Raw genomic sequence first — 27,145 nt, 5'->3', positions numbered from 1 at the left:
AATATGAAACACAATACCACCCAAAGGCACCTTGTGACTACATTTCTACAACACAAACCTCTAATTTGCAATGCAATTCACAAGTGCATTTGAAACTAATTGGCTTTTGATTTTGAAGATGAACACTGTAAGGGCTCTCCCTCTTCATTCACCGACCTCCCAAGGTCAGTCCTGTCAAGAGAGCTCTGAAATGGTTGTTCACTCAATATATGGTGCACTAGGTTTTCAATTACACTGATTATGTTCCTTAGTATTACATAGTGTTACATATGGCAATATGTACCATAAACCTTCTGTACGTTCCCACTGAAATATTATTTCCTTATTATTAGCAGGGTATGGTTAAGACGGGCGAGATCCCTTAACTGGAGCACCATTGAGAAGAAGGCCAACAACAGGGATGTGTGGAGATCCTCTGTCTTTCCCCTATTTGGCACTGGGCACAGCAATGACTAAGGTGCTGTTTCCACGTAGCAGGATATTTTTTTAGCAGGTATTTTTTTCTCCTGCTACGTGGAAACGCAACATGTGGATAAAAAAAATCCTCCATTGTAACAAATGCGTTTCAGACCCCTAAACAGGATATTTTTTTCTCCTGCTATTTTTTTTCTCCTGCACCTGGATTTTTAAATATCTGCTAAGTGGAAACGGAAGTCCAAAACCAATACAAAATCAATACAAGCAGGAGAAAAAAATATCCACATATAAAAATATCCAGCTACGTGGAAACGGCACCTTAGAAAGTGTGGTAAAGACCTAGCCAGGCTGCGCCCTCCTGGTGACGCAACACCTTCGGCGGCGTTGATCGAATCTCGATTGCAAGTCTATGATAATCAGGCAAGTTAAGACCAACAGTATAGGCACTATGCAATGGACAGGTGAACTTAGTGGATGTGGTCCCTCTGGGTCCACATGCTGGTCACTCCCCAAGCAACGTGGTGGTATGATGATGATGATGGCTTAGTGGCAATGGGCTCACTGTGAAATCTATGTCCCATCCCCAGTCTGTGGAGAGATGGGGAACAGTGGCTTTTTAGAGATTGGATATACAGTGCACTTGTTTGTCAGTCTGGCAGTCTTTCTGCCCATTTGTTTTCTATAGTTTCTTAATCACAACAACCAACGCGTTCAGTCACAAGACAAAAGAAGGTGTTATTAAGTCATCCTCCAGTATAAACTCAATTTTTGGCAACATATGCTTTTATCTTTGTATGATGAACTGTATGCCATGATGTATATGCCATGCTGGAGGTTGTGTACCTCTTTGGAAGCAGCCTGTCAGATTGGAGTCGACTCCAATCCAGAGTGCTCCAGGAGAAAGTTACCGGCTGGATGGACCTCGCCTTGCCTGCCGAACACATGGGCACAGACATGACATCACCTGTCAGGCAATTAACGGATATGACATTATGCATAACATTACCTCACAACACTGTAGGGTCGCTCTCACATTAGCAGGTTCTCTAAACTGTCTATAGATGCTTGCTGAACTGACAACCCCCCCCCCCCTTTATTTGAATGTAAAAAAGTATATAAACCATGGTATGATGTACACTGTAACAAATAGCTGTTAATTTACGGCAATTCTGCAACAGCATTCTACTGTTTTTCGAAAAAACAGACAACTACTGTGAAAATATTACTTTGAGTCACATATTGAGCATAAACAGTAAGTACTGCACAATAGCAGTATTCGCCGTTGTGGAAAAAACTAGAGATGCACCGGATCCTGATTTTTAGGATCCTGCCGGATACCAGATCCACTGCTTAAGATCCTGCCAGATCCGGAACCGGATACCGGATCCTACAAAAGGGTTGAAACATATAGTCTACTCGCACACGTGGGCCCTTTTTATTACGTTGGCGCAAACTATTTTTTAGACTCATTGGCTTATTGCCACACTGCCTGCAATAGCCGCTTCCAAAGGGATCTCACTCCATGCAGTGATTGGGGTTGTGAAAGACTGAAAAGCCTAGGCTAGACATGCACCAGACCCTGATTTTTAGGTAACATGCCGGATACCGGATCCACTGCTTAAGATCCTGCCGGACCCGGATCCTGTGAAAAACTCTATTATCCTGACGGATCCGGAACCGGAACCGGATCCGGATTCGGATCCGGTGCATCTCTAGAAAATAACAAGTTATTTTGGGCAGCACCATTGAAACCCATTCATCCTCCACTTGTCCGTGATCACCATCAAACTTCAATACCACCTGAAGAACTGAAGTCATTCTGACTGGTTAAAGATTATCTGATACTATCAAGCATGATGAAACAATTTCTAAGGAAACTACAATACTTAAAAAGTGCTTGATGCAGCAAAGTGTGAGTAGCACATGCATTTTGATAGTGATGAAAGTGTGAATGGCTGAAACAATTTAAGAACTTGTAACACTCTTGCAACAAGCAGCCCCATCTAAACCAATCTGCTAATCAGTGCCTGGCCTCACCTGAGTAGGACTGTTATGCCATTATTCAATTACGGGCGTCACCTGCCAAGGGCCTGATGACTCTGGTCACATGGTACTCTTGCACCTGTATATAAATCTGGACTATCAACACTTCAGTTGCTTGCCTGCCTGCTGGCTGGCCTGCATGGCACAGCATAGCACTTGTTTGCCTACAAGCTTGCCTACAAGCGTGCTTACATGCTTGCACACTTTCCTCTTTGTGAAAGCTTGCTGTATGTGGCATCATTTGTGGCATTGTTGCATATAATGTGCCTGCTGCAAATTAGGCATTGCTTTGAGAGCTAGCTTGTAGTGCTACTTGGTGCAAAATATTTTATTTAAAGACTGACCAATGCTATATTCATCATTGGCTCATCAAGAGATACAGTAAAAAGCCCACCTTGCACACTATCATTGTAACATAGCACTGCGTACTCTGAAATGTTATTCATGCCCACACTTTCAAAGGACCACCGCAAACCATTTTCTCAATACAGCATAGCGCCATAGTATCATGCTCAAGGCACTCCAGTCATGGTGAACGATGGGAGGGTGGGTTGGTAACATGGCCAGTGTACCACAGTTATGGAGAATGATGGGTGGGGTGGGAAGTTGCCATGGCCATATTCATGAATACAACTATGACCCAGTATTTGCCTGTCATCACACAGTACAATTCAACTTTTTAACTGAAATGTACTGTTATTTTACTTATACTACTGCATAAATATTGTAGAGCACCTTTAGTTTAACAATACTAATACTGTGAACGTTCTGTAGAGTACTGTTATTTTAACAGCTCAATTGCTGCTGAAAAACTGTTATATACTGTGATACATTAAACAGCAATGAGCTGTATTTGATTTTTGGTGTGAAATAACAGTAGAATTACAGGTAAATATAATTGCCAGTAACTGCCGTTATTTTGCAGGGACATTTTCTTAGAGTGTATGCACTAGGTCTACTGACACGGCAGAATGATTTATGCCTAGTGACACTCACATGTGTGAGAAGTGATTAGTGGCAATCTGCCTCTCTTCCCCGGGCCTTTTCTTGTAATCCTCCACTGCAGTGAGGTCCCTATGACACATGACATATTATTTACATTTGCATTACAAGAGAGAAAGAAAAACTATACATATTCACATATTTAAACATAAATAAAAATGAAGACATTAATTAATCAAATGTACAGTACTCTTACAGTGCAAGAACTCTTAGATGGTTTTCAACTTTGTAATCTATTACTATACTGGTGTAATTACATCTGTAATAATCAAGGAGGTCTAATAATACTTCTACTTCTACAACTCTGCTTATTATTCAACGTCAGCGCACTATTAACAGAGATATTCTATAGAGATATGCCAACATAATAGGTTTCTATGGGCACCTAACATGACCAGGTTCCGGTCTGCCTAAAGGGCCGTGTCATAATGCTCCTACAATGAATAGAACAGTCCTTAGGTCTGCCTAGGTCTGCCTAAGGGGGGCCATAATAGAACCAGGAAACAATGGGCCAATGGAACCTCTCTCTCTACTCTCTCTGCTATTAATGTAAAAGATGAAGCCACATTCCTACCTGAGCTGTCTTCAGCTGTACCTCCAGCACAGTTCACTGGTGGTTGTACAGCCCAGTGGATGAGCTCTGTCTTGGGGGGTAAAGGGAAGGGCGACCCCCTTTGTGCCTTCGACAGACATGGCTCCTGAGGCTCAGCAGCATTCCTGGTCCCTTCCAGCCGACTCCTCACTTCACGCTCCTTATTGTGATCTGGGATGCTTAGTTATGAGAGATATCAGAGCGTTATCAGTTATGGTCGGCAGCCAAATGCTGGTGAAATTTCAGTTTGACTGGTAGAAAAGACCAACTTTCTAGCCGCTTTGACCCGTTAGTGAGTGTGTGTCTGGAGAGTAAGATTAAGATCTACAAGGCATTTTGGCAGGTGATGAAAAATTAAGAGCCCTAGTTTGCGTAATATAAATAGTTGTATGTTAATGTGTGTACACATAGGCAAAGTATGTACGGGTATGTGTTCAAGTCTACTCTCTGTGAACAAACCTGTGTCTGTCTGTGTCTGCGACCACACGCAGGTGATGACGGCCGGCGTGCGTGACCTCGGGCAGATGTTTACGTGTAAAGTGTGACTTTTTGACCTTCCTCTTGACCTCGGCGACCTCGGGAGACAGCGGAGACGGGGTGACCCGCTGAGTGGGAGTCTGACGGCTGGGTGAGTAGAGACATCTAGATTCAGACAGACAGAGGCAAAGACAGACAGATAGAGAGAACAGACAGAGGCGAAGACAGACAGATAGAGAGAGAACAGACAGAGGCAAAGACAGACAGATAGAGAGAGAAAAATCTCTGAAATGCAAGCAGAAGGAAAAGAGACTCTTGCTGTATAAAGCCCCAGTCTATGTTAAAACAGGGTTTCCCAAACTGGGGTGCGTGCACCAACAACATAGCCTACCAGTAAAAACGAGTAGCCTAAGTACATTTTATTTATAGATTTACATGTTTAAATCAACAAAAAACAAATAGGCTATTTAAAATAGGCTAGACAAAACCGTTCAAATGAACATATTTAAATAGACAAAACCGTTAAAATGAGCATGAAAAAAGCTGATTCTAAGAAAACCTGTTAAAATGAGCATTAAAAAATCTGATTTACATTTCTAATATAGGCAGACTGAAGGGACCTTTAGTTGAAACCTAAGGATCTTTAGTTCAATTTTAAGGACCTTTCGTTGGCTTTTGCGGTAGACGGACCATCCTCGACTAAAGATCCCCAGCCTTATACTAATGGTCCAACGTTTTGTTCGAATGGTCCCCTCTCACCAATTCATTCGACGAAAAGACCTGATACGGTGCGCGGCCTGCCATAAGGGGGTGCGTGAGCTAAATGAAGCAATGGTGGATATGTGAGGTTTTTATCCAGCATTGAACATGAAGTAGTTTTTAATTGTATGGTGAATTGTATGCTGGAATGGTCCATCTGAAGTGTAGTTTAACTCCTAGACTGTTGGAAAATAGGATTCCCCAAAACAACTGTGCATAATGTGCAGTGAATCATACTTCAGCACACCAAAATATTTGCTTAGGGGGTGCGCGAACCACATTGAAATCTACAAGGGGGTGCGCAGGGAGAAAAGTTTGGGATCCACTGTGTTAAAAGAATGCTGTCCACCAGACCAGCTCTGAGAAGTGAAAACAAGATAGGCCTCTAGAACCTGGGGCCTCTAGTACAAAAGCTTTTTCAGCAATATAAAGGAATTAAAAAACACACAAAAAAACAATTCTGTGACCACCTGTCAACAACTGAAGGGCTCACTCACGAAAATGTTACTACAGTTTTTCTCGATTGCCTACACACAATTTTCGGAATCGGTCTTCGAATTCTCAAAACTCTACACACAAATCTCCAAACCTCACACACAACGGGCCAAACTCTTCACTACCTCTGAAAAATGCACGTCTTGTCTCAAAACAATGTACTCTCTTCTAAAAACCTCATTTTGTCGTCAAATGACGCACACAGACAGTCACTACAATACACATTTGCAGACCCATTAAAACACTGTTGGGCACAGGGTAAAACTAATTTCTCCCAGTAACTTGGGCTTTTTTTGTTCTGGATTGCATGGATACTGTGACATAAGTTGGAGAAACTTCATTCCCACAACACACAAACAGAAACAGAAAGATTTTTATGTCTTTTTCACAAAAATAACACAAAGATAAACCCCACTGCCTATTTGGCAGTACAAAAAACCCATTACATTACTGTATAGCCTATTGCTATGAAAAAAAAACCTCTATACTCAACTTGAAACACAGTAGAAACTTATTTTCTTCAGTGTTCTACTTACTAAAGAGGGTATTTTTCTGTAGAAAAATACTGAAATATTGTTTTTAGACTCAGAGTACACAGACGTGTATATATTTTACATATTTTTAAAAATATTTAAAAATTGCACTAATGTATTGTAAAATATTGGGTAACCACATGGAAGTTATGTCTTGTATAGCATAGTTTTGAGTTCAAAAACTAAACAAATGGGTTTTCATCTTGCATCCACTCATTTTTCATCAATATGACATGCAATGTGTGTCCTTATGGGGTGATGATTTCAGATTGTAAACCGGTATGAAGAGAGTTTGCCCATGTGATGAGGAAGTGAACATAGTTGCAGTTGATTGTAGTGTTGTGAATGACAGTGTGTTCCATGAGAAACCCAGTGTTTTTCTTTATGAAAATTGAGTGTAATCCAGAGAATTGTGTGTAATGGTGTGAAAAGAGTGTGTTTTAAAACTGGAATTTGAGTGTTAAGTAGGAATTGTGTTTAGTGTTCAGTGACATTGGTTAGGGGAGTTGGGAAATGGGTGAGATGTTCCGAGAATTGTGTGTGAAGTACCAGAACTTGTGTGGAGGCAATCGAGAAAAACTGTAATAATGTTACTATAACTATAACTAACTATAACTAGCTATAACAACTACAGCTTATGCTAGCTTGTCTGGAAAAACGCTGATTACGTTTGTAGAAGTATGTGGACTACTTGAGCTCTCTCAGGGACTACCCGTGTCGGGCACACTAGTCGGGGACCACCACTTCCAGAACCACTGGTCTAGAGTCCACTACTCTAATGGAGTGTGTTCTGGTACTTGTATCGTGTTGTCTCGTGCTCGCCCTGGCTGTCACATAGGTAGCATCACACTACCTGTGTGTGTTCTGGTACTCGTCCCTGGCCGTCCTCTTGGTGACGGAGCGGCTGTCGCAGCGCCCCCTGGAGGTGATGGCGGTGACGGTGCAGGTGTAGGCGGTGCTGGCTGCCAGCCTGCGGGCCGCGTGGAAGCGCTCCGTGCCCAGGTACGCCACCTGGCCGTTCATCCGCAGCTCATAGTTGAACAGGCGGCCCAGCGGCGAGAGCGGAGCGCCCCAGCTGATGTGCAGCTCGTGGCGGCCCAGGACCGCGACGGTGAGGGCGCAGGGAGCGTGGTGGGCGTGGTGCTCGTGGTGGGCGTGGTGGTCGAGGTGGCGGTCAGGGGACGTCGCCACTGGGAGGGCCTGGTGAGGATCACTGCTGGGGGTTGTTTGGGCCTCGACGGATGCAAAGGCTCCAGCGGTTTCATTCAACCCGACTGCACGTACGCGCAGGAGGTAGTGGGTGGAGGGACGCAGGCCACTCACTGTAGCCCTACAGTGGGCAGAACAACACAACATCAAGTCATTTAGACAAGTTTCATTTGATTTTTCCAAAATCAACATAGAGCAGCTAATTTTTGCCAATATCTCATCAGCCATATAAAGTGTTTACCGCAGATCATTTGTTAGTCCGGGGGCCAGCAAGGTATCAGGGGCATGTGACAATTATAGTCCTAATGATTGAAAAGGATATGTTGTACAGTTTCATATGAAATTAAATGATATTAAGAAGAACCCCAAACAACAACCCCTCGTACCATTTTTCGAAAGCAACTTACGAAATTACATAACCAAAACCAAATCTTTATTCCTTCCAGGGACCTAGTCAAGATAGGTGCTTGTTGCCTTCTTAACTATAAAGCACTGGAGGAAAGCCTATTTACATAAAACCAAATTCAACTAAATATAACGTGACGAATGGGCAAGATGACAGTAGGTTTTGGGAAGGTGACTGAGTTAAGCATAGTCATTCTACAGCTTTGTATGTGTGTATATGTTGTATGTTGTATAAGCGTGCACCTCACCCCAGCTCAGTGGTGCTGTCCAGTAGAACGTCTTCATGATAGATGTGATACCCCTTCACCCTCGCCTCCCCCTCAGGCTCCGCCCAGCTCAGATGCACCTGGTGTATCCAACCACACATACAGTAGTCATTTACCAAAGGCTTTAGAAACCATTCTACTGTACTGCAAAACTGGGTATCTTAAATTGAGAATGGACTCATAAGAACATCACATTCTTTACATAGTAAAGTAGTGGGTAGTCATGGGTGAGCGGTTAGGGCGGTTAGGTTGCCAGTTCGACTCCCGACCCGCCAGGTTGGTGGGGGGAGTAATCAACCAGTGCTCTCCCCCATCCTCCTCCATGACTGAGGTACCCTGAGCATGGTACCGTCCCACCGCACTGCTCCCCATGGGGCGCCACTGAGGGCTGCCCCCTTGCACGGGTGAGGCATAAATGCAATTTCGTTGTGTGCAGTGTGCAGTGTTCACTTGTGTGCTGTGGAGTGCTGTGTCACAATGACAATGGGAGTTGGAGTTTCCCAATGGGCTTTCACTTTCACTTTTTCACTAGTGATTGCATGTAAAGCACCCCCCCCATCCCACTCCCACCCCCAAACTCCACCCAGCTCAGACGCACCTGTGTGGAGGTGCACCCAATCACGCGCAGCTCCCGTGGAGGAGCCGGCCCCCTCAGGCCGGTCCCCACCTCTACCTGTACTAACAGCGGCTTGCTGAGTGGACTGACGTCGCCGTCACAGGTGGAGAGGCTGAGGCGCAGAGGGAGCGTCCCCACGGAGGGCAGCTCGGTGGCCGCAATAGTCACATGACAGTCAGGGCCGCGGTACAGCACTGTGTCACCCACCTGGAGGCTAAGAAGGCATATCGAGGTTGTTTTCATATACAATTTCATAATGACGTTGTCCCTATGACAACTTAACATTGAAAAGTGGCATTGAAGGGCCATCTACTGCAATGGTGGCAGGTTATGAAAAATCCATACACAGGGCTTTGGTGACCTTTATTATGAAGGTTACTGTCTGTTTATTTGACTTATTATACAGAACATTTTGAACACAATGAGCTGAATCTACAGTATATTACAACTACAGTGAATTACGTCTGTGAAGATTCGCATTCACCCCAGTCTCAAACTCCAAAAAATAATCCAATTTCCTACAAAAAACACTGTTTTGACTACAGTACAATGTAATGCATTCATACTATTGTAATTACGCTATTATGATTAGTTTAATAATCATCATCATTTGTTATACATTAGCTATTCATAGTTAAATAAGTATAACAAATGATAATGATGATGATTATTTAAAAAAAAGAATCATAATAATGATTACGTCTGTGTGACTGACTGACCAGTAGGTGGCGTCCAGGCCGCTGTGGGGCGCGCTCCTCTCCCAGGAGACCCTGTAGGCCCCTGAGGGCAGCCGGAGCGCGCTGACTGGAGCGGGAGCAGGGAGACGCAGCAGCCTCCTCAGACACGCATGCACCTCCTCCTGAACCTCCGGACCCAACGAGGAGCACAGCGACATGTCCTGTCACACATGCACATATGCAATATGCAGCACACAGACACACATATGGAGGGTCAGTCAGACAGACAGACAGACAGACAGTCAGACAGACAGACAGACAGACAGACAGACACACACACACATACACACACACAATGCCTGTTTTATCCCATGGATTCCTTCAATATGATGGTGAATTGGAGCAAATACTGTGTTGTGGGACTGAGGTGCACACACACACACACACACACACACACACACACACACACACACACACACACACACACACACACACACACACACACACACACACACACACACACACACACACACACACACACACACACACACACAATTTTGTGACTGGCCATTTCTTTTTCAACAGACTCCTCAAATGTGATGGTGAGTCGGAGCACCTGCAGCTGTTTCTCCAGCAGTCTGTGTTCTCTCACTTTCACCACTCCCTCTGGCCTTGAGACAAGCACCCTGGCAGCCCTGGGAGAAGAACAGAGAGGGACGGACGATGTCAAATATTTATTTAATGCTCTCAGAACAGAGAACATGCACGGAAGTCAAAAGGCAGATGAAAAAATCTGCAAGTGTATCTGTATACTGAAGCTCAACTTCCCACGGCTAACTAAAGCAAGCTCACTCATCCAATACGAGTGGTGCACTATTGAAATGGGTTAAACTGTATACCCTATAGGTGTTAAATGGAATGTGTGCCTCACATACAAAATGTCACTAATAAATATATTTTCTAAAAGAGCGTCACAGGTGTCACACACTGTTTGACTGTCCAATGGTGGTCTAGCACCCACATTGAGGTGGATGTGTGTGATCTAATTTTCCAAAGTTCTTGACCAACACAATCCAGAACTATGGCTGCCATAAGCTTGGCATGTCTCTGCTTACTACTGTGGATACCTGTGGCTTGTCTCCAGATCTAAGTGTTTTATTTTTGTCATAGCTGTAAAATACGGTTTGGATGGAGGTTGAACGGGAGGCTCAGACGAGGCAAGGTCTTATTTGAATAGTGGCGAGAGTTTTACAGGAAGAAACCGTTTTATGTGCCCCAGAAAAAAAATGAAAGCATGAAAATGCAACAAATGAAACAGCAACTAAGCAAGGCTCTAAATGAACAACCGCCAACTGGCCAAATGCTGGTGAACATTCAGTAGGCTGGTAGAACACACACACACACACACACACACACACACACACACACACACACACACACACACACACACACACACACACACACACACACACACACAAGCACACTGCACTTTCTGCACTAAACCCAAACATACACACACTGACACACACTGACACACACACACACACACACACACACAGACACACGAACACACACACAGACGCACACCGCACCTTCTACCTGCACTAAACACATACACACACATACACACATACACACACACACACACACACACACACACACACACACACACACACACACACACACACACACACACACACACACACACACACACACACACACACACACACTGCTGCTGGTGTACTTGACAGACCTTTTTAATATTTATTTTTCTTCAAAATGCTACTATTACCATGTCAGAACGCTATAAAGGACTTTTTTAGGAAAAGCACAAAAGCACAACAATACCTCTTAATGTATGTCCTCTACAAGTATTCTGTTGTCCAGTCTTGCACTTTAAATGTCTGTATGAGCACTGTCTATGTCCATACTGTCTTAAGTCCATGTATAAGTACTGTCTATGTCTATACTGTCTATGTCCTTACCTAGATTAGTCTATGTCTGTATGGGAAAGCAAGAAATGTAATTTCAAATTCTTTGTATGACCAGTGCATGTAAAGAAATTGACAATAAAACCTACTTGACTTGAAAAGAAAAGTTATTAGCCACTTTGACCCATTACTGAGAGTGTGTTTGGCTAGCCATACCAACACCAACTACTCATTTTGGCTGGTGAAGACAAATGTTAAGCATACAAGTAAAAACGACAAAAGTGGAGACAAGAGTTAACCCTTTGAGGAGTCCTGCAGAACATTGGTGACATCGTACTGAAGTAAGGGTTCAAATCTTGCTAAAATCTCTGATCACATGTTATGTGGTTGTAGTCCTCAAAGGGTTAAACTCCTAAATCAGAGGCGGTGCTCACATGGCTGCGAACCAGAGGCTGTCTCCGCGCTCCGGCTCCGGCTCCTCCTGCCCCCTCTGCAGCTGCTGCAGCAGGCCGTCCAGTAGCCGGGGAAACCAGGGCCAGCCCAGCACCGCCGCATGCCCGTCTTCCTCCGTCGCCAGGCAACTCAGGGCAAAGCAGGCCGTTTGCCCCGCCTCCGGCCCGGCCCCGGAGCACAATAGGTTCTGCAGACTGCTGACCTGTGTCGTGGAGGTACATACACAGCATGACATATGGGGCCTCATCCAGGCCTGGATTAGGAGTCCATGGGCCCCTGGGCCAGACAAAAAGAAAAAAGCCCCCCTCTGTGGATGTTGCTAGTTTAAAAAAAACGTTTCAGGTATGAGAGATGTGAGAGGTGTTGTTGGGGTTTGGAAGGAATGTCACCTGAGAAAATGTTCAGTTGTTAAGTGCCATTATAATGCAATATGAGAAATGGAAATACAGAGGCTTGGGCTTCAGGGCCCCTTGACTCTTGGGGCCCCTGGGTGTGGGCCCGGTAGGCCCATGCAGTAATCTGTCACTAGCCTCATCACCCACAGCCTCACTCAACACAGAAAAGCTATACACCAGGGGTGCTCAACTGGCGGACCCAGGTCCGGATACGGACCCAAACGCAATGTCATCCGGACCAAGACAAAATCCCTTTGTATATAATATGTATAAATTATACATGAGATTTCCATGCGATCTATAGGTGTATTTCTGCGAAGCCAGTCTTATGACAAATAAAAGTATCATCACTATGACAACTCAGTGAGTGAGCATGAGGCCAGTGCGGCCAGCGAGTGAGGCTATTTTCTGCATCGGTCCGTAGCGACTTTTTTGGACCCTGGAAACATACGAAATTTGGCGAGTGGACCTTTTCAGTTTCTAGTTGAGCACCCCTGCTATACACTATGCACAGCAACACATGCTGTTGCTGTAGGGAGGTTACATCATGACATGTACAAATACAGCATTGGACATGTAGCTTAACAAATACAGTAGCTAAAATAGTAGCTTAAGTAGGTTAAATAAAGTGACATTTTTGCCCATGCAGTTAAGAAAATATTGTCTGTGTAGCTCTAACCACCATTTGGTTGCAACTGGAGAGAGCGACACATTTGGACTGTAAGGAGTAATTGGGTACTTTGGCAATCAACTTACACCAAACTCCACATAAATCCAGTGCAATTTAAAACATTACATTAGACATTAAATATTTGAAAGACTATGAATCCAAACTCAATTAATATTGCACATGATGTTGCATATATGACCGAGTTTTACTGCACTTGGTTTTTGCACCAGACAGTGAGAGTGTGAGTGTGTGCCTCACCAGCTGATGCTGTGTGTCCTGAGCCAGGATGAGAGCCCGGCCCTGCCTGCTGCCACACAGACGACCCACAGCAAAGGCAGCGTTCATGGCTGTGTCTGCAAACACACACAAGCCAACTTTAACCACACGGCAACACCATACAGTGCATACTACATCAGTACACACCTTATATACAGCATCACCATGCAGCTGATCGGTATGAGCAAGTTCCTGAAATGAGGTGGACCAGGGGTTCCCAAACTTTAGCATGACAAGGCCCCTCATATACTGGTAGATTCCAGCCAAGGGCCCCTTACATGGGTCAGGCTGCACTCTTTTTTTCTGGGCACCCCCTTTCACAACTGTCAGGCAGCCTCCTACTATGATATAAAATAAAACCAATATGAAAATGAATAAGAATATTGTTTCGCTTATCTGTTTTATTTTACGTTATTCCGTTCATTCAATTATTCATTTTTCTTGTTGTGCTATGATTTTCCTCCCAACCTGCTGCGGGCCCCATAGCATCTCCTTGCAGCCCCCAGGCCAAGGGGTCCCCGGCCCCCATTTCAAAAGCCACTGAGGTGGGCTGTTCCTTTAACACACATACAGTTGAGGACGATATTATTAGCCCCCCTCCTGAAATTTGACATTTCTCTGGATTTCTCAGTAAGAATGACCATTATTAACCGTTTCTGTTATTCTGGAAACAAATACACTGATGGAGATAATGTTCAATGAGTTGAATTTGGATTTTTCTATTGTTACGATGAGTTTAAACAAAAAAGGGCAAAAATGGCAAGGACAAAATTATTAGCCCCCTGATCATTAATAGTCAATATGGCGCCATTTATGAACCAAAACTGACAACGGGCTCTGATAAGTTGCTACCTAGGTTGGCACATGACCCACTAGGGATTTTGGCCCATTTCTTCACTGCAAAGTGTTCTAGCTGGTCCAAATCGCATGGATGCTGAGCATAGACATTAACCACATACTCTCAGTGTGATTGAGGATTGGACTATGAGCGGGTGATTCCAATATCATGGTTTTAGTGTCCTTGAAGAACCTCTGAACTAATCTAAATGTATGCTTTGGGTTACAATGTTGTTGGAAGACCCAGCAATCCAGATTCAGACCCAGACTCCCTGTGTCTGAGGTTGAATAACAGACTAAACTTGATGCACTTCCACAATGTGTAACTGAGGAAACTGCTTAGCCTCATTAGACCAAAGAAGCATTGGACACCTGCCTAGATGATTGTTATTGACCTGGCCTCACCTGGAGGTTCCCCCCCCCCCCCCCAAGAAAGACAGTTGTTAGGGCTTGTCATCATATTGGGCTTTGGGGGCATCATCACAGAAGAACCCCTTTACTAAAGGCAGTGCATATCAGAGTGTTATTGAGCTTTGCCTGTGAACATTTGAAAGTCAAAAATGAGTTTTGAACGTCTCTGCTTTCATCTGATGATATTCAATTGCACCTGCTTTGATGCATGAATTCTGCTTCTGTCAGGTGAAGAAAGGGATAGGCCTTGGATCGTTATAAGATGGTTTCCACAATTAAACATGGTGGTGGATGCATCATTCTGTGGCAGCCTCAGCCACAGGAAACCTTGTTTGGGTGTACGGCACCATAAAAACTGAAAATTATGATAGAATGTGGAAAGTGACCTTGCAAAAATATGCTCATAGCGGGAGCTAAGATCTTCACTGGATCTTTCAATAGGATAATAACCCAAAACTTGCATCCAAAATAGTTCAAATGTTCTTCAAGGATACTAAAACCATGGTCATGGAGTGGTTCAGACCTCAATCTTTCAGATAGTATTTGAAGAGTGTTGAAAATGAATGTCCATCCTCAACATCCATGCAATTTGGACCAGCTTAACTATTTGCAATGAAAAAAATGGGCCAAAATCCCTGGTAGGACATGTGCCAACATAGTTAACAACTAATCAAAGTGCCTGGTGTCAATTTTTGTTCATAAATGGCACTGTATTGACTATTAATGATAAGGGGGCTAATAATTTTGTCCTTGCCATTTTTACACTTTTTTGTTTAAACTCATTGTGAAAATGGAAAAGTCCAAATTTAACTTATTGGATACTATCTCCATGGTGTATTTGTTTCCAGAATAACAGGAACGGTTAATAATGGTCATTCTTAATGAGAAATCAAGAGATATGTCTAATTTCAGGAGGGGGGCTAATAATATCGTCCTCAACTGTATAGTATAGACACAAAATACAAAGATAACTGTCACATGCATGCAGGGTATATTTGGGGCTTTACACCTTTATCGGTGTGGCTGAGACACCTCAGCAGAGCGTGACAGGTGCTGCTGGCGACGGGGTGTGTGGAGAGGCCTCGGCAGGCGTCCTCGCTGAGGAGCAGGCGTGCAAGCATCAGGGCGGCCGCGTTGAGTGTGCTCCTCCTGGGGTGGCTCAGCAGCCGCGACAGGCTCTCCAGGAGCTGGCCGAACACCTCGGGCTGGCCCAGCAGCCAATCACGACCCTCGCAGCTCTCCACCTGAAGGCAAGGCATGTCTTATACATGCAGGCCAATGTGGTTCACAGTAATAAAAGCAGGAGAATTCAACTGGTGAAATAAGAATCACAGCAGCACACAAGCATACAAGTAGTCAACAAAATAAAGTCAGTAATCAACAAGTAAAATCTAAAGCTAAAATCAATCACATATCATTAATAAATCATTAATCATAAGATTTGCATCTAAGAACGGCTTTGAAGGATGCACACACACAAGCAGAGGGCATAGTCTCAGATGTTGGGCTACAGAGGTTTGTGTGAACTTGCTATATGATTTCAAGCAGGAATGCACCAGTGCAGAGGCCTTCAGTAGAATATCTACAGTAGATTTACCAGAGAAGCTATGGCCCCAGCTGCATTTGTGACAATGTCCGTGTCATCCTTTGTGAGCAGCTGCACCAAAACAGCCATCAGGCTGCCACCGCCGCCCTCGCTGCATCCTCCCAGTGTCCTACCAATGCCCTCACTCTCCAGCAGAGGGCATCCTCCCAGTGTCCCACCAATGCCCTCACTCTCCAGCAGAACCTCAAACAGGTGGGCAGCGCTGCCACATAGCCTGCACACATAGTGACACTACACCTTAATGGATAAAAATTATGAAACAGGGTTTTTTCTAAGTGTGTAGTACAATTATACAATAACAGTACAATTTTACTACACACAACACGCATAGTACTAAAAGTGTAGTACAATGTGGTCCTGATAAAATTCGCCAGTCTGAGCATGTGATGAGAGAGAGAGAGAGAGAGAGAGAGAGAGAGAGAGAGAGATTGGTGTGTCCTTTACTGTCTGTGATATTTCCCATCTACCAGTGCGATGGGCAAATTAATATTAAAACGACACTCAGTAATGAAACAACAAACAAAGAAAGGTTTTAATTGGTCATTTCATTCTTGTCTAATGTCCTCTGAGGGACTTTACTATGCATTTGTTATCGGCAGTACAGTGTTATCATTCCAGCCATCTGTTCTCGTAGTTAAAAACGCGTTTAGTCATAAATATCGCCTAATTGAAATGCCCTCCCACACAACAGTTGTCTGTTCGTTCTCCAAAGTAGGTCTATTGCATATCATTCTTTCTTTCAAACACTTTGGCCTACCACACCATATTTTGGCTTCAATTTACACGTCGGTAAATAATAAAATAATGTAAAAATAAACATGTTTATTTTTTTGTACAAAATATAATTTTGCATCCCAGACATCGCATTTCAACATGTATCTCACCCACCAATTATCTGATGAATTCAGTAGCTGGATCAGCATGCGGATACAGTCCTCTTTCCTCTCCGCCTGCAGGAACTGCTCCACGACACACCGCTTGTTCTCCTGAGCCAAGACGGTAAGACCCTCCACTGCACTCCGGACATGTGCAGGTTTACAGCACAGAAGGTATTCCAAGAAATTGCTTTTAACGCACGGTACCAAACAGCAGGCCATGGGCGCGCGTCGGAACAGAAGATTACGCACGACGTGCAGACTTCAGTATCCACGTTTCCACCGAATCTGTTAGGCCTATCTGGAAAACACATTTGTCCCCCAACTTGTCAAACGAACGAAACCACAAAGATAGCTTTTGAAGGAATGCGCCTTTACGGTTAAAATCATGCAAGTGCAATTTAGATGCTGTGAGATGCGTCTCTAAACAGTAGTCCTTGAAATGCCAGTCGTTGTGGAGGGGAAATCAGTAAGAACAATTGTACCACAATACATACACAATACCAAATAGACTATTCTTGTTTCCATTTAAATAGTCTTTGAGCGTAGTCCATGGAGCACGCTATCAGGAGGCAGGGGCTGTGGCTGCGCCTGGTAGTTTATGTGAAGAAGGGGAGGCAAGACAAGCCAGCCCAGCCCAGGGTCACTATGGTGATGCATGTGTAAGGTTAGTCATTCGGTTGGTCAGGCTAAATATTTAACTCTCCACCTTGGTTATCCCGCTCAAACGAACATACTATAAAAACAGACATACGCCACAAGACACAAGAGTAAGCACACATGACTATTCTGGTCGATTTAATTCCTTTTATTAATTTACAGTGATGAGAGATGGTCATTTGCAACCACCTTTATGCCCATTCACATATTTTTTTATTCTATGTAATTATTCTTGTATTGTAATATTCTTAGAAAAAAAATATTTCCCAGACAGCCCTCACTCTGACATCTCTCCCCCTAAACACAGATAAGTGTGAGAATACTCAGTGCACAGTGCTTCACCCCACCCCGATAAATAAAGAGTAAAAACCATGAGCAAAAAAAAACAAAAAAACATAACAAAACAAACAAAAACATACATGTCACATGTATCTCTGCTGCTAACACTTGGGTGTGGGTGTGTGTCAGAACTGGACCTTGATCACCTAGGCGTTTACGGAAGACAGGCCTTGACAACATATACACATCCTTCACACACATTCACTCTCTCTCTCTCTCGCTCGCTCACACACACACACACACACACTCACACAGATCTGTGACAATAAATTCATTATTAGGGTCGGCCAGCTTAAAGTAGCAGGTTTGAGATTCATTTTCTTTCTTTTTCTTAGATGCGTAGCACACACACAAGACAGAACAAATCTGGAATCCAAATAACAATAATGCTTTGTCGTACTTATTACCAAAAAAAGGGCGATGGAAAAAACACAAACCCAATCTGAGTCTACTTAGGTTATGTGGATTTTCTTATCTTAACTGTGTTTTTCTTTTTTCAAGTTTTCCCAGGACATCCCTCGAACGCGAGACTGGGAGACAAGTGGATAAAGATGACCAGCAGGGGGCATGGTTAACCAGACACTGCGGCAGCAATAACGCAGCTACGAAGCCTGCATCTGAAGGGGGGTTGAGGGGAGGGGAGGTTGAGTCGGGTGGGGGGGCAACTTAGAGTATCTTAACACACACAAACAGAAAACTCATCTTCAACCCCCACAACCAAACCCCAAAAAGAGCAAATGACAAAAAAACAACAACCCAAAAACAAAATAAAGGCAAAAAAACAAAAAATGTACAAACGCCACCCCCACCCCAGAACAGAACAACCACTTCATACATGTCCTTCAGTCAATAAGGGCATCTCATACATATATGTACACAAGCACACACACACACGCGCATACGCACACACACACGCATACGCACACACACAAAATACTGGTAGTGTGAGGGGGCCAGAGGGGTGGTAGGGGGGGGGAGCGCATGTCTGCTCTAGGCAGGTGTATGAGAAGGGGAGAGGTGTTAAGACATGCCTTGGGGTTGGTTTGGTTATGTGCGCAGCAGTCCAGTTCCAGGCGGACAGTGGTCCAGAGGTGTCAGGGGAGTACAGCGAGTCCAGACCCCTTGAACCCTATTGGTTGGGAGTCTTGCGGAGGCGGTGGTTACAGTGAGGCAGGAGGGCCCAGGGCACCGCGACGGGCATCAATGGAACAACAGGCAGCGTGAGTGCTGCAGTCCAGTCCAGTACAGGGATGACGATGGCAGGTGCAGTGATATAGGGAGATCCGTATCGTGACCCTTTACACACGGGTCTGTGGAACGGTGGGAAGGCAGAGCGACTCCCTCAATGGCAGAACGGCTGACAAGTGACACTGGGGGTCGAGGAGAGGGGCCATCAAGGGGGAGGTCAGCTGGGTGGCGGTCAAGGAAGGGAAGGCGAGAGGAGAGGAGGGCAAAAGGGAAAGTACAACAGACTAAGAGAGGAGTGAGAGGTCATGTTGACAGTCAACACACTTTTTAGATGCAGTCCATCAAAGGAAATTAAAACAAAAACAAAAAAAGAAGAGTTCAGTGTGACTTCTCTCTTGTGAGATTTTTTTTTTAATCTTCTTGTTCTTTTCCTTCATAGCCAAAAATACACATCCATTTAGCAGCAGGTAGAGCTTTTTTGAGGTTGCCCTTTTTGAAAAGGAAAAAAATCTAAATGTTTTGTCACCAAAAAACAAAACAAGTTAAAGGAAAGAAAAAAAGAGAATGATTTTTCCCATGTTCCCCTTATGGCTTTCCAGGTTAAAAGCCACAGGTGTTTGACAGTTCAGGGAAGATGTTTTCTTTTTTTTCTCTTTTTCTCCTTTCCCCCCTCTTTTATGTGTATTTTTTTTTAACTCGACCCAAGCCCTACCAACCTCAGTCACCCCCAGTCAAACTCTGTCCATCAGCAGATCGATCTTTCAGCTCCACACCCCTTGTTTTTTTCTTCCACAAGCCTCCCCCTTTCCCCACCCCCCCAAAAAATAAAGAAACCTCCTTCACCCCCCTCCTTTCTCCTCCTCTTTCAACCACTCCGCTCCCCTTGCTTTCCGTCGGTGGCGGTGTGTGTATGTGTGTGGTGGGGGTCCAAACGGATCACCGCTCCGGTTCCGACTCCAGGGCCAAGACGCGCTTGCGCTCGCGGCACTGTTTCTTGTGGGCCGGCCAGTCCCGCTGCTGACACTGGGAGCCGCAGTAGCGCGCCACCTGGCACCGGCCGCAGATGTTGAACTCCCGCAGCTGGAGGGCAGGAGAGATGGGCAGAGGGAAAAAAAGAGGTCATGGTTCAGGCAGGTAGTGGCACTTACTTAGGCCGAAACGTTGTCACATTAAAAACTTGTTCATTTAACTCGAGAGTGTGCGGCACTTCTCTCCACCTTCAAGTATTTGACTGGTTGCCAGCACCTCTGTTTCTGGTGTGCGTTCTGCACCTCCCCTCATCAGTGCCACTTACTTCTACAGAGATTTGTCATATACAAACATTCGTGTTGTGAGGAGGGACAAGATGCTCAGCAGCCAACCAACAGCAGTTTCCAAAGATCAGAGGTGGAGCAGTGCGCAGCCAGGGATTGTTTACAAACGGTAAACCAATGTATAGTGGAGGTGATTAGTGTACATGAGTGTCTGTGTACATACTAAGTGAGCGAGCAGCAGTTGTAGCAGTTATGTTAGTGTAGTGTGCAGGGGAAGAGGAATATTGTAGAAGAGTGTGAATAGTGTAGTTGGTATTGTGTAGCATACGTATTCGTATAACCGACGTGACATGTGCCATGTGCGTTATGCCCCTTTTTGGGGGGAAAACATTAGGGGATAAGTCAAGGCAAGTCCCTGTTAATGTTGGGAAAAGAAGAAACAAAAGACAAGGACCAGTAGACTTGCGTTGTTCACGCTCAACATGCCGAAGACACGTGTTGTGGGCGGTTCAAATAATATAGCCGTGGCTGAAGCGTATAACCGGTGTGACGTTTGTAGAGGCTACCCGTAGTAGGCGTGTTAGTGTAGCGGTGTGCGTGTGTGGTACGTATAAAAATACTGGATAAGAGAAAGATAACGCAAAACACGCCCACTCAAAGTGGATACCGGAACAGAAACAAAATGACGCTTCTTGTTAGATGTACTTTCTTTGGTACGTACCCTCTTCTCGATGAGCGAGCAGGGCGGGTAGTGGCACTCGTAGTAGGTGCAGGAGCACTCCTCCTCCTCCACCAGTTCTCCGTTGGCGTTGTAGTAGCGCGTGCGGCTCAGCTCCAGATACTGCTCCTCCACGGGGTCGGCAGGCACCTGCTGGATGGCCAGCCAGTACAGCGACTGCTCTCTGAAGACAAGACATTCACACAGACTACTTTAATGACTTCACGTAGGGAGCACAGGCCCCAACGCACACACAATCACAAACACACACAGCTCTCGTGCACACACACTTTCAATTAGACGGTTCTCTGTAAGACACAAGCACATACGCACGTTTAATGACAATTCCCAGGGACAACACAAACAGTCAAAGACTGTTCTTTGGAAGATGCAAATAGAAACCTGCTCTAAAACACACAGACAACAGTCCTCTGTAGGACACAAACACATTCAACATCAGTTCCGTACTACACGCACGGACTCAAAAAAATGCTCTCTAGAGGAAACAGACGCTGCACACACACATACATTCACCAACTGCCACGCTGAGGACCCGAACACACACACACACACACAAGTAGCCTAATGTTCCATATGAGTGTAAACCACAGAACATAGGACAACTTGAACATCACAACAGATAGGGCCGGGTATGAGCAGGTACGCACGTCATCGTGAACACCTGCACGGTCCTGCATGTCACCATGCTCATGGCAAGAAACAGCGTTGTCCTGTATTGACTCACTACATGCTGTTTGTAACATCGCTTCTGTGTGATATGATGGTGCATGAGACTCTCTGGAAAGCTCACCATAAAGCTCACTAGAACACACTTCAATGAGAGTCTCTAGATCGTTCCTCTCATGACAGAACACAACAGGCTTCCTGCCTGACATCCCGGCATTCATGGCTCTCGCACCATGACCTGACACACACTCACATATACACACAGTATTGCACCATCATATAGTGCCTGCATGTAGATGACATACACTCACAAGCATTTAGACTTATCTAAGCAAATAACAATCGCCTACAGCGACCCCTTTTCTCAGCCGTTAGCCAACACCTTTTTATTACACCGGTTAGGCCCCCTGCTCTTCCAGCATAAATTAAAAAAGAGAACTATATCCCTTCACAGGAAACAAGGGAAATTGATTTTTACTATTAAAACACTTGAATATTCACAGGGTGTGATATCCACTAACTTCAGGGTTGGCAGCACTAACGAAAACATCTTCACGTGTTCTCGTGAACAACATCTTGCAATAAGACTGGATAAACCTTATGAACAAACAACTAGATCACCTCAGTGCAGGAACACATTTTCCTTGCAGATAAACACTGGAATTAGACACAGGGTCTGAATCCGCCAATCATCCCTGTGACTTGTTTACTGCAGATGCCTGAACATCATCATCATCATCATCATCATCATCTATCCTGTAACTTGTTGAGGTAAGTGTCCGTATGTCTGACCCAATTTCTTGAAAAGCACTGTTGCTAACCAGTTAGCCACTTAGCAGGTTGCCAATTGGACATTGCACTGCAACCTAGTAAGTTGCTAACAATAGTAAAAGGCACCCCAGTGCTCACCTCTGCTTGCTGGACAGCTCCTCTGGTTTGGGGGTCCACCCAACGGGCACCAGGCGCAGGTTGTCCAGGCGATTGTCCACGGTCACCTGGTTAATGTGGACCACTTGGAAACTGGGAGCGATTCCACCTCTGTGCTTCTCCCTGTGGGAACACAAGTGTGAGCAATCACGCAAGCTCATGCATTACCTAGAAAAGGCTAAAACTTAATACACCTGGAGGCGATGTGCATTGATGGGCGATTAGAGTCTAAATTCGGACAAAAGAAAGCTGTGGTTTTATTTTACTACCTTGTTTTGTGCAGAGAATGGACCCAAAGGTTTGTAGTGAGTGGAGTAACCTTTATCTGGTGTCATATTTGCCAGTATCAGACATGTGACTGTCATCATTATAAAGGCTATATTGTGCGGTTGCATTCGAAATATATTATGAAAGCCTGCAAAATAAACAGTTTATGTAATGTTTTGTTAACAGACTTTAGAAATCACGTTTGCAATACAAAATCTTTGTCTTGTCAGGGGAGCTGGAGTGCCTGCGACAGGGTTTCTGCAAACCAAGTTGGCAACTTCCCATTAGCAACCTATTCAGTTACTAACTAGTTAGCAACAACACGGTCAAGAAATGCACCCCTGGCCAAGGTGGGAAGTGTTAATTGTCAAGGTTGCTGCTTTAACTCAATGGTGCTGAGGGAAAACACTGAAATGCCATGCCATATACACCACATTGTGTGCAATACACCCCCTTAAGGATGTAAGGTGTGAAGCCTGTTGCGGCAACTGTGCTTGAGAAACAGTAATGGTGACTCACAGAATGCAGCAAAAGAGACAAAGTAGTTGGAAGTAATTGACTTTGACCAGAAAAGCTGGTGAGAAAAGTGACAAGACGAAGCATTTTGGCTGACGAGAATGTCAGTTTGGAGAACATTGTGGCAATGAGCCACGACAGTTCGATGACAGCCGCAGCCGCCAATTGGAATTTTGGGAGGCTTGCGTCCATCCTACTCTGCTACTTTTGACATTGCTGCTGAATACAGCAATGCTTAGGAGCTTCACATATCTTTTGTCTCAATGTTGGTGTGTTCGCACAGTAGGGCTTTAAGCCGTGGTCTGTGCCGTGGTTTAGGCGATTGGGCAAGAGTAAATGGTGACTCACCAGAGCAGCTCGTGAAGGGGCCGGCCGGCCCAGCGGCCTTTGCCAATGTCGAAGGCGTAGGCGAAGATCTTAGCCCCGTTGCCGTCAGCGTCTACCTCCATACGGGCCTACGGGGAGTCGGGAGCAGGGAACAAAATAGCTCAGAGGTGGCCAACAACAGGGAACAGCTTTTCCACATGTGCCGCACCATTTGGATTGGCCTTAGTAGGACCACAACTAGGAATATCAAACTTTAACGTTTGGGAAAATGTTTTTCTTTTTTTTTTTTACAACTACATCTTCTGTCACATCTTAATTGTAACTGGTAGCTTTCATTCCACCCTGATGTTTTAGTTGGGTTTTGGAATTTAGCCAAGATTCAAACCTTTTGCTTCAGGTTGATACAAGTCACTTTGGAGGAAATTGCTACCCAAATAATACCTATAACTGACTTATTGTCCATTTGCGTTCATAAAGCCATATTTAAGATTCATGTTTATGCTCAAGGCCATCACATTACATTACACTCAGCTGACAATTATATCCAAAGTGAATATCAGTTATTATTGGCAAGGTATTGGTTACAGTCCCTGGAGCAATGTGGGGTTAGGTTAGGTGCCTTGCTCACGGTCACTCCAGCCATGGCTGGATGTGGGGAGGACTGGTAAGGGTGGGATATGAACCTGCACCTCTCGCAAGTCCACCTCCCTAATCACTAGGCTGCCCCATCAATGCAACAGGTGCAAAAGGAGAATAGCACACACAGAACAAACAAGTCACTTCCATGACCATGTAAGACCATGATGTAAGTCCATCTTAACCTTAATGCATGTGTCAAAATGACTTCAATGTATGCAAGAATGAAATGTGACCATGTCTGTGCCTCTAACAGTGTGTATACTTCAGTGAATCTCACCTCAAATGCATAATTCTCCACTAAGGGTATGTCCTGTTCATCAATCAGTGTATACTTGGTCTGCGAACACAGTAAAAACACATGCATAGGTTAACACATGGGAAATATTGAAATATTATAGATAAGTATGTTATGGCTGCAGGCTAAACGAGGTTCTAAAAACGTTCAAGTCACAGAGAGAGGATCACAACGCAAATATATAAAAACGATGCCCTCCTTGGTACGACAGAAAGTTAACAGCAAAATGTACATACTCCGAATACAATAGGTCGCAAAAAACAAAACAAAACGACACAGCAGCGCACAGCACGGCGGCCATAACCACATAACATCACACAAGTTTAGTCTCTCACGTGATGCGCATGGGTGGCGTGTAGGTAGGATAAATATGGAAGTGCCATCACGTTGAGAAGTTTAACCACATTATTGGTGCTTATGGACTGCCCTCTAGTGCCAAAGACCATAGGCCCCAAGAGCAGCGACGAGATTATGGGGCAAATAGTTCTGACGTGCATCTAACCTCAATATTTTATTCGGCAATTAAACATGTCCTGCAGGTTACACAGAAGCTGACACTACCGGGGTAAATAAACCATCGCAAACAAATAAGCACAATACCACCGCATATGCTACAGTCTCGTTTATTTCAACGTGATGCTATTCGGTGCACAGTGATGGATAATCACCTGAAAAAACTACAACAAATCACACGACTTGCTTAGCTATACAAGAGTTGTATCTGTCAGAGACAAGCCGGTTGCTGTCACGCTGGAATAAGTCTTTGTTGACAGCTTTCTAGGGTATTTTCAGCTAGCCCCATATGTGTATGTTAATTGTTAGCGTATAAAGTTAGCAAGGTATTAGAAGTGAGATACACAATCCAGCAGTCATTTGACAGGTTTCTTTTATCAATTTGTAAATATTATATTGACTAAAAGGAAGCGTAAACTCTGACAAGGAAGCGAATGAATCATAAGAACAAGTTTAATGTGACGGTACTCTCGATGATGGCTAACTGGCTAATGGGTAGGCACTCCTGGTAGGCGGCTTCGTGCGACAAACCGAAATTCAGCAAACTAGCTTGTTAGCTGGCTAGCTATTTATGTGCTCCCAATAGGTGATATGTGTTCTTTGACAACGACTTCGACGGCGTGAACCGAAAAATCGTTCGGACTGCGTTTAAGAAAGGCATATTTATATGTAAGCTTACACGAAGAGCCCTCAATAAGCCATTTTGTAAATGGTTTTGTGATCCCCTCCCCTTCTTGTCGCACATGGCAGCCCCAGGATTCAACTCACCTTCCCGGCCACACGGCCAAGTCGAACAATCCCAAGCTTGAAATCCGACATTAGGAGGGTCAGTAGGTGACGAGCAACGTGAAGAAGACGGGTGAGGCACTATCCAAATTATTAAGAAGAACTAGTGAGGGCGACCCCGTAGCCCCACGTCGCTCCAAGTTTGGTTTATTAGGGTCAGCCGAAGCTCGACTCTTCCCCACCCGCTTCCAAACCTCCGTGAGACACCGCTGAGTGTCGTTGGAAAACGAGTCGGCGTTAGGGGGCGGGAGCAGAGAATGTGGACACGTGATCCAATGGGAACAGAGAAAAGAAATGCACATGTCCAATCATGGCTGCTGTTCTTTGACTTTAGATACTTGACGCACAGTGTCTGTTCTAACTGGCCTATGAGAACTTAGATCTTTGGACAAACTACCGCCCCTTTCTTCTACGTCATCACGCACGCACTTGGTGCTTCCTGAAAAGTGCAATTTTAGCGCGAAAAGTATTGTTTGGGTGTCTCGTGCCACACTGTTTCTAAACAAGCGTTACTTTCTAACATGTCGTGTCAGACAGGATGTTTCATGTAGCCAGTCCATCATCAAGGCAACGTAAATGCTTTGCTACAAGGAAATCGGCTACTATGCTTTGTTGTGAAGTAGCCTAATGTTTACTAGGCTGCTACTAATTCTTCCTCTTCTTTTTCTTCTTTTTCTTCTTCCTCTTCTTCTTATTTAAGGGTAATAATCTTATTTAAAGGTGTGTATTATAGGCTAGTTTTTATGACCCAGTCTCTGATCTATGAAAAAAGATAGCCTAAATAAAGTTTGTTATTATTGTTTTATTTTTTAATGTTTATTATTAATTTGGCAGCACATTGGTTTCACCTAAACTGTAACTAGACTCAATACACTACACATCGTTGTTTATGAAAGACAAGACTGAAATAATTGTTTTTGATTTTTAGGTTGGAAGACAGAAACTCTGCGCTTACTTAAATATTTTGCAGATATGTAAGAGCAATCCTAAAATATGTCTTATGTCTTCTGAGTGTCCTCTAGGCCTACTGGTTGAGTCTGGGGTAAAGATCCAGACAGAAATGGCATTTAGCCATTATTCTGACA

General features: G+C 44.4%; 2 protein-coding genes across 2 annotated transcripts; both read right to left on the bottom strand.

Moving 5' to 3' along the window:
* Window positions 1-750: 750 nt before the first annotated feature.
* LOC134458698 (uncharacterized) lies at window positions 751-18,781 on the bottom strand. Its single transcript, XM_063211126.1, has 17 exons — window positions 18,754-18,781; window positions 17,655-17,681; window positions 16,959-17,082; window positions 16,062-16,284; window positions 15,474-15,708; window positions 13,199-13,293; window positions 11,857-12,077; window positions 10,060-10,186; window positions 9,534-9,712; window positions 8,797-9,028; window positions 8,181-8,278; window positions 7,172-7,648; window positions 4,514-4,696; window positions 4,037-4,233; window positions 3,457-3,534; window positions 1,261-1,348; window positions 751-1,005 (listed from the first exon to the last, which is right to left on the bottom strand). The coding sequence occupies exons 1-17, from the start codon at window positions 18,779-18,781 to the stop codon at window positions 885-887; spliced, it is 2,733 nt and encodes a 910-aa protein (XP_063067196.1). The 3' UTR covers window positions 751-884.
* zmynd19 (zinc finger, MYND-type containing 19) lies at window positions 17,739-26,279 on the bottom strand. The gene is made up of 6 exons (XM_063210078.1): window positions 26,043-26,279; window positions 24,744-24,803; window positions 23,849-23,955; window positions 22,700-22,840; window positions 21,107-21,287; window positions 17,739-20,212 (listed from the first exon to the last, which is right to left on the bottom strand). Exons 1-6 carry the CDS (start codon window positions 26,091-26,093, stop codon window positions 20,069-20,071), a joined length of 684 nt encoding a protein of 227 aa, XP_063066148.1. The 5' UTR covers window positions 26,094-26,279; the 3' UTR covers window positions 17,739-20,068.
* Window positions 26,280-27,145: the final 866 nt, after the last annotated feature.

Source organism: Engraulis encrasicolus, chromosome 11 (genome assembly GCF_034702125.1).
Source record: "Engraulis encrasicolus isolate BLACKSEA-1 chromosome 11, IST_EnEncr_1.0, whole genome shotgun sequence".
Lineage (NCBI taxonomy): Eukaryota > Metazoa > Chordata > Actinopteri > Clupeiformes > Engraulidae > Engraulis > Engraulis encrasicolus.
The sequence above is the reverse complement of the archived record's forward strand: the minus strand, read 5'-3'. Positions and strand labels throughout refer to the sequence as shown.

What these genes read in the sequence shown, in the direction of transcription:
- LOC134458698 (XM_063211126.1), bottom strand. Translation starts at nt 18,781, where the DNA reads ATGTATGAAGTGGTTGTTCTGTTCTGGG. An exon ending in GTTTGAGCGGGATAACCAAG is followed by an intron (nt 17,083 to 17,654) that starts GTGGAGAGTTAA and finishes TCCGGAGTGCAG; the next exon opens with TGGAGGGTCTTACCGTCTTG. An exon ending in GGCCTGGACGCCACCTACTG is followed by an intron (nt 9,029 to 9,533) that starts GTCAGTCAGTCA and finishes ATGCCTTCTTAG; the next exon opens with CCTCCAGGTGGGTGACACAG.
- zmynd19 (XM_063210078.1), bottom strand. Translation starts at nt 26,093, where the DNA reads ATGTCGGATTTCAAGCTTGGGATTGTTCGACTTGGCCGTGTGGCCGGG. An exon ending in TTGGCCGTGTGGCCGGGAAG is followed by an intron (nt 24,804 to 26,042) that starts GTGAGTTGAATC and finishes CTGTGTTCGCAG; the next exon opens with ACCAAGTATACACTGATTGA. An exon ending in CCCCTTCACGAGCTGCTCTG is followed by an intron (nt 22,841 to 23,848) that starts GTGAGTCACCAT and finishes GTGTTCCCACAG; the next exon opens with GGAGAAGCACAGAGGTGGAA.